Genomic DNA, 12,844 nt, shown 5'->3' with positions numbered 1-12,844 from the left:
GGGTAGTGTTCAAGGTGAGGACAAGGGGAACCTTATCATAGTTCTGGGAGGGAGGGGAAGGCATGAGAGCAGAATAATGGATTGTATGGCCTCATTTTCTCTGTGCTCTGAAACACTTGATGCTGTGTCATATAGAACTATTTACTATCTACTAGCTAACCCCAATGACTGATTCCATTAAACTCAAAAGTAAGAGCTTTAGCAAAGTTTTTCTGATTCAGTGCAATATAAAATTGTACAAATGGAAAATACAAGGTCTTGGTATGGCTGCACTAGAGCATTGCTTTCAGTTTTGGTCACCTCACATGGTGGGGGGAGGAGAGGATGACCAAAATGACACCCAGGCTCAACTTTTATCGTTGCAGCCAAAATTAATTGGGTTCATTTTCATTCAAGAAACAAGAGAAAATATAATCAAGGTTTCCAAAGTGGCAAAGGGATTTAGAATCTGTCCAGTGGGGTAGGCTTTTTGTGTTCGATAGCAATGGGCAGAAGTAAAGAGGTGTTAGCATAAAACACAGAGCCAAGGAGATTATTTGTTAGGGAGTACTTCACGTCACAAAGGGACATAGCCCTTTGCAACAGATCATTGAAGTGTATAGTGAGTGTGGATTCATTGCTGTCTATCCAAAGAGAGCTGGACAAGTTTCTGTAGCTGGTAGACTTTTCAGGCTGTGGGGCCAGTGCAATTCATAATCAATTCACTCTGCTGGGAGCTTATTTGATTGCCTTATGAGGTCAGAGAGGAATTTTCCAGTTTATTCTAAATTGGGGTCACATTTTTACCTCTCCCATGAGGCTGTGTGACGAGGGAAGGGGAATAGTAGGTGGGTGGCATGGAGCTTCACAATGTCTAGTTGAGACAGACTTAAGGGACCAAATAGTTTTTTATTGCCCTTTTCATATGGATCAATTGTTAATCCATTACCAGAACTGCAGGTTAATGATTAAAAATAAGTATTTTAAACAGCTTTGAACATATGAGGTAACAAAGAAGGAATTCCACTTCCCTTAAAGCATTATAAGATCTTTCAGAATGAGAGATTTAAATGTTTGGGCATTAGTGGGTGAGCTGTGATGGGGCCAAGTAACTTTTCCCCCATCCTTGACTTTTTCCTATGTTCTTTATTTGAAGCATGTTCCATGTGCCAAATTGTTCAAAGGAATGTGGGTGAACCTACACCACATGGCCTACAGTGGTTCAAAAAGGTGGCTAATCAGCACCTCGAAGGCAATTAAGGATGGGCAATAAATGCTGGCATTGTCATTGATGCCCACCTTCCAGGAACGAATAAAATACAAAAGCCAGGAAGTGGAGAGCTGTTGTGGGCCAGCTTGGACTTGGTCTCTAGACAAAGCTGTATAAATTTGAGTGTCCGCCCTTTTATTTTTTGAACAAGGACTAAGTAACACAGATGAATTTAATCCATGTTAATAATTCTGTTCAGTTCCAAAGAAGTCATATTGAACTCAAAACATTCACTGTTTCTCTCTCCACAAGTGCTTCCAGACCTGCTGAGTTTTTCCAGCATTTTCTGACACTTCCTTTGCTTTTCTTCGAATAATATCATGGAATCTATTAGGTCCACCTGAGAGAACAGACAGGACTTTGGTTTAATGTCTCAGCCGAAAGACAGCAACTCGGACAGTGCGGTATTCCCTCAGCAATGCACGAGTGCTAGCCTTGATTTTGTGCTATGCTGGAAATAGGATGATGCCCCATTAAAGAAAAAATTTGAAAGTGTCACAAAGGCAGACAGAACTTTTATTTTTTAAATTACAAAGCATTGTTAATTTCATTTATTTCAAACGAATTTGACATGAAATTTTACAAACGATAACAAAGATCCAGATCCTGAGACCTGCTTGAAAGGTCATGAGAAAAAGTACATAGCAAAGAACTTTTTCCATTTCTTTGCAAACAAAATGTGGTGTGGTGCACCTCGATATTCATCATGTGTCATGTGTTCGGAATAAAAATGATGCAGAGGTCTCTTCTCTTTCCCCCCAAACAAAGGCTTGCCGTTCACTCTTTCATGAATGGAAAAAATATGCCCCTTTAAAAACGGAATCATTAATCCCCTGGAGTGCTACTAATGTTCCATGTAACATGGATCATAGAGAAAAAAAATTACAAATTAGCCTCAGTCACATGAATAAACTGGTGTTAATAATTTGAACATCTTTAATACACCAAAAATAACTTATTGTTGCAGTCTGTCCGATAATTTTAAAATTATTTTTTCATGGGAATGGGTGTCAGCAAGGCCAGCGTTTGTTGCCCATCCCTAATTGCCTTTGAACTAAGCAGCTTGCCACACCTTTTCAGAGGACATTTAAGAGTCAACCACACTACTGTGGGTCTGGGGTAAGGACATTAGTGAACCAGATGGGTTTTTATGTCAATTGACAACGGTTTCATGGTCACCATTTCTGAGACTAGCTTTTCAATTTCAGATTATTAACTGAAATTAAACACCACCAGCTGCCGTGGTGGGATTTGAACCCTTGTCCCCAGAACATTAGCATGGACCTCTAGATTATTAGTCCAGTGACATTATCACTACGCCATCATCTCTCCCCAAAGTACAGCACATGTACTATCATATGGCATCTGTTGAAGTAATGGTTAGTTTGAAGTAACCTAGTGCTGCTGCTCAATAAGGGTTTCAATAGAGTAAATAAGGTGATTGGCAAAAGAACCAAAGGCAACATGAGAAAAAACTGTTTTAACACTGAGTGGTTAGGATTTGGAATTCACTGTGAGATTGTGATGGAGGCAGCTTCAATTGTGGCTTTCAAAAGAGAATTAGGTAATTACCTGAATGGAATAAAACTGCAGGGCTACGGGTAAAGGTGGGGGAGCAGCACTAGTTAAGTTGCTCTTGTAGAGAGCCAGCATTGGACACAGTGGGCCAAGTGGCCTCCTCCTGTGCTGTAACTGTTCTATGATGAGGAAAAACCATTTCCATTAGAAGGAGGGTTGATAACCAGATTTAAATAATTGGAAAAGAATTAGACAGGAGATGAGAATTTTCTTTTAAAACTGAGTTGTGATCTAGATTGCACTGCCTGAAAAAGTAGTGGAAGCGAATTTAATAGTAAACTTTCAAATGAAGAATTGGTAAATACTTGAAGATGATAACATTTAGAGAAAAAGCAGGATATTGGAACTACTTGGATAGCTCTTTCAAAGAACCAGCACAGGAATGCTGGGCTGAAAGGCTTCCTTTGAAGCATGATGCTACTGGAGTTTCTGTTTATTGTTTGGCTAGGGTGAACTCTGACCATATATAAGCATGGCTTTCAAAGCTGACAGGCCAAGTGATTTGTAAATCAGGAACCAAGTTCAGAAAAGCAGAAGCAAATATCTTAGTTCTGGTTAATAAGAACAGAAATCTCGATTGATGGAGACAATGTCTGATTCAATTTCGAACAGAAACAATGCATTTGCTATTGCAAAACAGCTGTTGATATTAGAGGGGAGAAAAAAATACCAGCAATGTAGCATTGACGCCAGCATGGAGATAAAAAGCAATGTCGATGATTTCTTGTTCTGCACCTCTTCCACTGCAGCTTCTGGAATGGAAGGATACTGATTGAATTTAATCATTGTGACTTAAGAGAGAAGGAGATTTCGAGACAAGCCAACTCCTGTTTGTTATTGGTCAGGACTCCCATAGCTTTGTAGCTCCCATTGGTCATCCAATATGGGAGTTCGACAGGAGGGAGGTAGAAGTAAGTGTTTGGCAGAGAGTACTCGCCCTGAATACCAAGAAAGAGAGTAGTGTTACTAGACAGGCATTGAACAGGGAATGTTTGTCCATGTAATTGAAGCCACAGGTTTCTACTTGCAGCAATTAATTGACAGCTTTTCTTCTCATACTGCATTTTTTCTATTCCTCTTTTTGCCAACTTCCTCCCCTCCCTGCCTTAAAGAATCAACTCCTTGCTGAGGTGCAGTTCCATGTGTCTGGCCAACAATGCTACCTCACCCAAGTGTTCACGTGAAAACCTAGACGGCAAATATTGGTCAGCTATACGATCATGAGGAGCATCACACCAAGCCCCAATTCTACCCTCCTTGGATATTCTCAATCCTGCGGGAAGGTTCAAAGATAACAAACAGGATTGGAGACCCTTGCTGATTTTTCCTCACTTAGGGAACTGAAGTGAATTGTGGCACCCCTTTCACTGCTCTGGGCTAAAATAAGTTAATTCAACACAAACTAACCATTGACTTTCCACATCTGTACCTCTCAGCCACTCGCAGATTTGATCAGCTGTGCTATTAAAGGAGTTTAAATTTACATTTTACATCATTATAAAAATTTTTAGACTAAACAATGAAACAAGACTGCTCTAAACTCAGGCATGACTTTGTCAGATTTTAAAGATGCATTTCAATTAACAATGCATTGTGCAATGTTTGTAACAAATGCATTAAGGTGTTCATGTAAAATTCTCTTATCTGCTATCTTAGAGGTGTTAATTAGTTAACAGGGTGGTTTTGTTAAATAATGTCTCACAAGGGACCCCTCTCACTCTATTTTCACTCAAAGGTTACTGGCTTTACTTCCTACTCCTTCTGTAGATAGAATGATCATGTGTAACATGGGATAGTCTATCACAACGTCTAGGCACGATCTTTTCGGTCTGTTTCTACGAACATTTTCCAGGCAGTCACAACCCCATCAACGTATCCTGTAACTCCCCAGTAATGTCACTGAATTGTTACTGCACTGCTGATGACCCCTCGGCCCTTTGCATCCATGCTGGCTCTCTGCAAGATCAACTCACCTTGTCCCACTCCCCCTGTAGCACTGCCAAAATTTTTCTCTTCAGGTAATTATCTAATTCATTTTTCAAATCCACAATCCAATCCACCACACTTTAAGACAGCGCATTCCAGATCTGAACCATCACTTGTGTAAAAAGTTCTCTCCTCACGTCGCCTTTGGTTTGTTTTCTGTTCACATTAAATCAGTGGTTCTCAATCCTTCCACCAATGGGAACAGTTTCCCTATCTACCTTGTCCAGACCCCTCATTATTTCAAAAACCTCTATCAAATCTCCTCTCAACCTTCCCTTCTCTAAGGAGAAAAGTCCCAGCTTCTCCAATCTATGTAACTGAAGTCACTCAAATGGCTCCACAATTTCCACCATTACTTCCCTCAGTGCCCTCAGATGCCTCTGGTCTACTCCTGGTGACTTCTTAACTTTAAATGTAGCCAGCTTTCCAATACCTAATCCCTCAGATTACACAGCAACAGTAGCCATATCAAGGATCACAGCTCTGTATGCATAGCACCAATCTTGAGAGTTGTATTACCTTCTACGCGGTTACTTTGTGCAAGGTAAACTGAAGGTTGTCTTACCGCTTTGAAAGGACAGTGACACGGGAGTCCGTATGTATATAGCGGTTCTGGGCAGTTTTCTCCGGGTGGGATCGCTTCATCCAGCAGTTGACAGACATCGTTATAAACACAACTTCCAATTTCTTCAACACATGGAATTTTCACCCATATTCCAACAACTTCCTTATGCACGGTTATATTAGCCTGTCGATCAACAACAACTTGCATTTATGTAACATCTTTAACAAAGTAAAATGTCTCAAGGTGCTTTAGAGGATTATCAAACAAAATTTGACACTGAGCCATCTAAGGCAATATTAGGGCAGATGACCAAAGGCTTGGTGAAAGAGGTAGGTTTTAGGGAGCATCTTAAAGGAGGAAAGAGAGATGGAGCTTTAGGGAGGGAATTCCAGATTTAAGGATCCAGGCTGCTGAAGGTGAAGCAATGAAAATCAAGGATGAAGAAACAACTAGAATTGGAGGAGTACAAATATCTGGGAGAGTCGTAGGGCTGGAGGACGTTACAGACATCGCGGTGGAGGGGTTAGAGGTGTCAAGTCCATGGACGAGTTTGAAAATAAGAATGAGGATCTTAAAATCGAGGAGTTGTCAGATTGGGAGCCAATGTATTTCAGCAAGCACTGGAGTGATGGGAATAGGACTCGATGCAAGTTAGGCTATGGGCAGTGGAGGCTTGGATGGAAGGTACAGGGCTGGGCAGGAGAACATGGTTACTCATAACCTCAACAATTCCAAAGCCACAGATGAGGGTTTCAGCAGGGGCAGGGTGTAGGAGCGATTCTGCCAGTTGTGAGGTATAGGATGAATTCTTACCGTTAAAGGTGCTGCAAGGGTAATGGCGGAGGAACCTGCTGCACTGGCTTTGAGATCCCCAGGAATGCTGATTGGATCTGGTTGGATTGAAAGAGACTTGAGCACTGCGGGTTCCTTTGCACTCCCACAATTAGCCCAGGAGAAGGAGGCATGACTTAGAACCTGAAAAACAGCGGACAATGCAAATGTGTGAGAGGTGAAAAGATGTCTGCCACCTTTGAACCTATCATTGCACAAGGTGGCCAATGGCAGGTTTAGTCATTCTCCCATCTGAACTACTGTTTCTATTTCATTAACACTTCTGTGAAACCCAATACCAGAACACACACCAACAAGAGTGTTACTGCCCCTCCGACAGTGCCGGGCTCCCTCAGTCCCGCCCCTCCGACAGTGCCGGGCTCCCTCAGTCCCGCCCCTCCGACAGTGCCGGGCTCCCTCAGTCCCGCCCCTCCGACAGTGCCGGGCTCCCTCAGTCCCGCCCCTCCGACAGTGCCGGGCTCCCTCAGTCCCGCCCCTCCGACAGTGCCGGGCTCCCTCAGTCCCGCCCCTCCGACAGTGCCGGGCTCCCTCAGTCCCGCCCCTCCGACAGTGCCGGGCTCCCTCAGTCCCGCCCCTCCGACAGTGCCGGGCTCCCTCAGTCCCGCCCCTCCGACAGTGCCGGGCTCCCTCAGTCCCGCCCCTCCGACAGTGCCGGGCTCCCTCAGTCCCGCCCCTCCGACAGTGCCGGGCTCCCTCAGTCCCGCCCCTCCGACAGTGCCGGGCTCCCTCAGTCCCGCCCCTCCGACAGTGCCGGGCTCCCTCAATATTATATAACTACCACAGACGTGGGTGGAATTGGTATTAACTGATGAGCAACATTGAAATCATATTCACTTATCTCCCCTGCGCTCACTGACCTATAGTGACTCCTGTTCCGGCAACACCTTTATTTTAAAATTCTCATCCCTGTTTTCAAATGTATCCATGGCCTTACCCTCCCTATCTCTGTAACTCCCTCCAGCCCCAAAACCCTCGGAGATAGCTGTGCTCCTCTGATTGATTCCTGATTTTAAACGCTCCATCATTGGCGGCTGTGCCTTCAGCTGCCTGTGCCCTAAACTCTGCAATTGTCTTTCTAAGCCTATTCACTCGTTTCCTCCTTTAAGACTTTTTTCTTAAAACCTACACCCTTGACAAAGCTTTTGGTCAAGTGCCCTATATTTCCTTATGTGGCTCAGTATAAAATTAAGACTGATAAATCTCCTGTCAGGAACCTTGAGGCATATTATTGCGCAAAGGTGCTATATAGATGCAAGTTGTTGTTGTCCTGAAACAGCAATTTGTGCCGACTGTGCCTGACCAGAGAAACGTAAAAGGACCTACCAGCCGTGGATTCCTATCGTTTGATGTCCGGGCGTGGAATGTCTTCCCTATATCTGCTTGAGATGTAGAGCCCCATCCCAAGCAAATGAGAAATGCAAAAATGACCTTCATTGCACTGATCCCTGTATTAAAGATCTCTGAGGAAGAATGCAGAGCTGGAAACCTGGCACGAAAAGTGAAAGAAAAGGCTTGTTACGTCAATATCCCTGTAAAACGTAGCAAATCCCAAGAATTGCCTGCAGACAGTATTTGGGTGAACCTTTGCAAACATCAACGCGGAACACTAAATAAAACATTCAGACTGTCTGCCCAGCAGTCAGGAGGTGGTTACAAATAACCACAAACAAGGATTCTAGAGAGAGCAGGAGGAGGAACTCTTTCTGCATAAAGTACTTGTACAGATACACTCCTTCGCCCTCTGTGGACAGGAGGGCCATATATCTAAAATGCTCAAAGTACTATTTAGATCTCAGTCAGAGTGTTTTGTCTCGGTGTAGCCAACATACTTTAGGAAGGATCATAGGATAATCACAGAAATGTACAGCACACAAGGAGGCCATTTGGCCCATCATTTCAGTGCTGGCCAAAAAAAAGCAAACCAGCTGAATCCCACTCTCCAGCTCTTGGTCCATAGCCCTGGAGATTACAGCACCTCAGGTGCATATCCAAGTACATTTTAAATACAATAAGGGTTTCTGCCTCTACCACCCTTCCAGGCAATGAGCTCCAGACCCCCACCAGCCTGGGTGAAAATGTTTCTCCCCTCCAATCCTTGTGCTAATTAGTTTAAATTTATGACTCCTGGTTATTGTTTTCTATGCTAGGGGAAATAAGTCCTTCCTATCCACTTCATCTAGGACCCTCATGATTTTATACACCTCATTCAGTTCCGCTGTTCCAAAGTAAATAATCCCGGTCTATTAATCAGTTTTGCAAAATGTCTGAAAAGCTATAAGGTCAAAAAGGTTGTGCCTTCAGCTGTCCTGGGCCCTAAGATCTGAAATACACATGCTAAACCTCCTGCCTCTCTTTCCTACTTTAATGCGCTCCTTGGTGCCTATTTCTTTGACCAAGCTTTTGGTCATTTGCCTTAACATCAAGTTAAGCTCCTCTGAAGAGTCTTGGGACATTTTATTACAGTAAAAGATTCTTTTAAGTACAAATTGTTGTTGTGACTAATTTAAGACAGAGTCCAAAATGAAGATTCTCAGAAACATGGCTACATGTGATTGTTCATATAGATCAGTGGTTCCCAAATTATTTTCCAATGTGATCCCATTCTATATGAGTTATTATGATCCGCAATGCACCGCCTGAAAGGACAGTGGAAACACATTTAATAATTTCCTAAAGCCAAATGAGAACTCTGTAAGTTTATGTGGAAAGAGCACAGGATTAGGATGAATTGGATAGCACTTTCGGAGAACCAGCACAGGGATGATGGGCTGAATGGCCTCCTTCTGTGCTGTATGATTCTACATGAAATACAGAAGAAGGACTATAAAAACCAGCATTCTTCTTTGTCCTACCTCTCGCCAAGTGTCACTAATACCCCCCTCCCCCACCCCACCCCCAAAACCACCGGAGTCTCCAGGAATTAAGGACTGATCTTCTAGACATTGCTACACACAACTCAGAAGAAAAATCATTATAGCATTCAAAACATCCTATGTTTAATTGCATTTTCTTTGAATACTTAATGTTATTGAAATATTGGAGAAGTGAGGGAGAAAGGCTGTTTGGGAGGGCAGTTGGAGGTGGGTCATAATGTGATAAAACCTTCAGGAACATGTCCAACCAGAGTTGGCAACTGTAAGTCCCACTGTGTCTCTGTGTATCTTGCTGCCTTTCTTTTCCACTTTTATTGTGTTTCTGCCTTTGATGCTGTCATATTTTTTGTTTTTCTCTCTCTCTGTTGCCTTCTAATACCTGTTGTCTAATTCTTACTTGCTAATGTTTTGTCAATTTTCTCTTGGGGGATTTGGAATAAAGCAGAACGTACACAGTGATGTGAAGATAGAGCCATAGACATTTATAGGTCATCAGCCTCTGGGCAATCCAAAACTTATCCCACTTCACCACTCATTTTTTAGAATCTTATGGTCTTAACTGTGTTTTTTCCTGGGCTTGAAATATTTATACACTTTTTCCCCATTAAAAATGCAGTGCTCTCTGCTTCAGCTAAATCCTGTGGAAAAGCATTCCTCACTCTGTCTTAAAAAAACATCTCCTTACCTCTCTCCTCCTTTTATTAATGACATACTCCTGTTGAGGCATGTTGATACTGTGCAAACATGCCCAATAAAGAGGCCTGGGGCTGAATTTTACGCTGATTGGGCAGGCGTGTACCTGACCCGATTGGGCGTGAAATCGTGTGAGATAACATCGGGCAAGTGGCCCGATATCATCCCGCATTCGCGTGATATTTTGGTTGGCAGGCACACGCAAAAGTCAGAAGCGCACCCATCGACAATTAATAGGGCAATTAAACCCATTAACGACACAATTGCCTGCCATTTTACGTAGCCCGTCCAACATTACGGTTGGCGGACGAGCGAATCAGCCAGGCAGCATTTGTGTTTTTCAACAAACTTCATCCACGGGTGGGCTGAGATTTCCGTGATGAAATAAAATATAAATAAATTTCTGTGGACAACATTTTCATAAGCTAAATTTTCAGGTGACTGATTATGATGCAGGGACAGTTTTTTTCAGCTTTTGAAACCTTTAGTTTTGCTGTTTCAGGTCTTCAGCTCCATGAGGCAGCTCTCTGCCTTCAGGGAGCTTTCTGTCAGTGCTAGCCCGCGTCCGCATTGATGTCATCGCCTACCCTCTTCCCGCCCCCACTCAGCAGCACTGAGGTTTCCAGCCCAGGTTTCACACTGGCTGGCCGTTAATTGGCCAGCCAGTAAGAAATCGTGGTCAGCGGTCCGTTTCCCGGCTGATCCCCAGCCTGCCAATTGCGCCCACCCACCAAGCTGAAAATTCAGGCCCTCGGGTTATAAATTGAGAATAATACAAAGCAATTTCTGTTTCAAGCCAAAATCTCTGTATATTTGCACATAGCAAAGGATGTCACAGTTGTGAAGAGGATACTGAGAAGGGAAAGCTGATAATACTCAGCCTTTATGTTCTTAGTTACCAGATTTTGGAGATTTGCACTAGATATTCTCTAGAGTTCAATATCAGCAACAACTTGCATTTATATAGCACCTTTAATGTAGTAAAATATCTCAAGGTGCTTTATAGAGGCATTATCAGAGCAAAAGTGACACATAAGCAGATATTAAAGCACGTAACCAAAAACTTGGGCGAAGAGGTGGGTTTTAGGGCATGACTCAAAGGAGGCCAGAGAGGTAGAGGCTCAAGAGAGGGAATTCCAGAGATTAGGGTCAAAGCTGGGCTCAGCTGCTAATGATAGGGAGATGAAAGTCAGAAGGCAGGGAGCGAGGTCATGGAGAAGTTTGAAAGTTAGGTTGAGAATTTTTAAATCGCGGTATTGCTGGATTGGGAGCCAGTGCAGGTCAGTGGGCACAGGGGTGAGGGGTGAATGATACTTGGTGTGAGTGTCCTGTAGGTAGACGTCACATGCTGTACTTATTTATTTTCTTTTCTGCCAGATATCTAGTTAGAAAACAAACTGGACCAGGGATTGTGACATAGGATTCTAGTTCTGTAAACTAACTACTATAATCTGGCACAAAGCTGGTATATCTTCTCTCGCCTTGATGGAAGGCAAACTGAAAAGTATTCTACTTCAGTGAGACATTTCATTCCATGAAAATGACAAACACAAACTCTGCTGAAGCTCTGAACAAAAATCCTGTATAAGGATATTATAAATTGAGAAAGCTCTGCTCAGGAAATATTGTAAAAACAGATACACTAGATCTGGACAGGGTTCAATGGTCAGGACTTGAGAACCACAAGTTAGAGGAGGCAAGATTGCAGAGTTGAGACAATGATCAGGTCAACTGCGATCTTATTGGATGGTGGAGCAGGCTTGAGGGGCTAAATGGCCTACTTCTGCTCCTACATATGAACAAAACTAGGATTGAAGTTTTTCAAATAACGCAGGGATTGTTTTCAGTTCCATTAGATAGATGGTTTGAAATGGACAGAGACAGTGGGCACAATTTGTGACCAGACTTGCCTCTATACGATATCAGTGAATGCCAAATCAAGAGGGTTGATGGGAATTGGTCCTCAGGCCTCATCAGCCTTCCTGGCGAGAACTGGCAGTTGTCTGAATGGATATATCAATGTTGGGCATTTATCTGGCCATTATCATGTTGCTGTTTGTGGGACCTTGCTGTGTGCAAATTGGCTGCTTTGTTTCCTACTTTACAACAGTGACTACACTTCAAAAAGTACCTCATTGGTTATAAAGCACTTTGAAATATTTGGTGGTCATGAGAAGTGCTGTATAAACGCAAATCTTTCTTTCTTTCTTTGTGTTTAGCTTGCAGTAGTATCCAGGAGATTATCTTTAATTCCTAAAGACTCGAGGTCAATCCTGGAAAGTTTGCAACCCTATTCATATTCAATCGAATGTAGAGATATTACAGCTTAAAAGTATTTGATCCAGGCAAAAATCCATTTTGTCAGAAGCTAGGTTGAGACTTGATGCCTGATGTGGACAAAGGCAGTGTAAGAAAGCTAGGGCTTAGTATGCTGACAAATGCAAGGACCCAGGCGAATCCACAATTTCCTCCTTTAACACCAAATTGGATTAAATTTAATTAAATTAATTAACCCTTAGTTAAGTTACCCTCAAGCCGCTGAGTAAGTAAGTTAACTCTTACCAAATCATCAAGGAAGAAACCAGACTACAATCATGCAGTAAACACTATTTATTGGTTACACAACATAGATTAAATTTAAAGTTGGGTACATAGATTCTTTTGTAGGCATACATAAATATAACCAGAGTTATCTAGTAATTGAGTAGCAAATCAGTGAAGGACAGAGTTACTTAAAACATGTGGCAAAGACTGCACAGATAACCCAGTGTATTACTTTACATCAAGGGCTAAATATTAATTAAAATCGTGACCAGAGTCCACAGTTACAAATTAGTGAGATTACTTTAGGAGTAATTCCTCATATGGCTGACAAATTGAATGGTCCATACCTGTTGTTTTGTAAATTAACAGTTTTTAATAACCAGTCTAGTAGATAACTCAAAGCTACATGTTTGGAGTTTACACAATCTCAACCTCATGAGTGCTGTGCCATGGGTCAATCGCTGTTAACTTCTGGAATGCTGAATCAATGAACTCCTTTGCACT

The 12,844-nt window shown here is 42.6% G+C and overlaps 1 protein-coding gene across 1 annotated transcript; it reads right to left on the bottom strand.

The window, feature by feature from the left end:
* Positions 1 to 1,747: 1,747 nt before the first annotated feature.
* LOC121281545 (ganglioside GM2 activator-like) lies at positions 1,748 to 7,898 on the bottom strand. Its single transcript, XM_041194503.1, has 4 exons — positions 7,554 to 7,898; positions 6,192 to 6,353; positions 5,379 to 5,561; positions 1,748 to 3,765 (listed from the first exon to the last, which is right to left on the bottom strand). The coding sequence occupies exons 1-4, from the start codon at positions 7,662 to 7,664 to the stop codon at positions 3,610 to 3,612; spliced, it is 612 nt and encodes a 203-aa protein (XP_041050437.1). The 5' UTR covers positions 7,665 to 7,898; the 3' UTR covers positions 1,748 to 3,609.
* Positions 7,899 to 12,844: the final 4,946 nt, after the last annotated feature.

The sequence above is a fragment of the Carcharodon carcharias genome, chromosome 8 (genome assembly GCF_017639515.1).
Source record: "Carcharodon carcharias isolate sCarCar2 chromosome 8, sCarCar2.pri, whole genome shotgun sequence".
NCBI classification, from domain to species: Eukaryota; Metazoa; Chordata; class Chondrichthyes; order Lamniformes; family Lamnidae; genus Carcharodon; species Carcharodon carcharias.
This window is presented reverse-complemented; position numbering and strand designations above follow the sequence as displayed.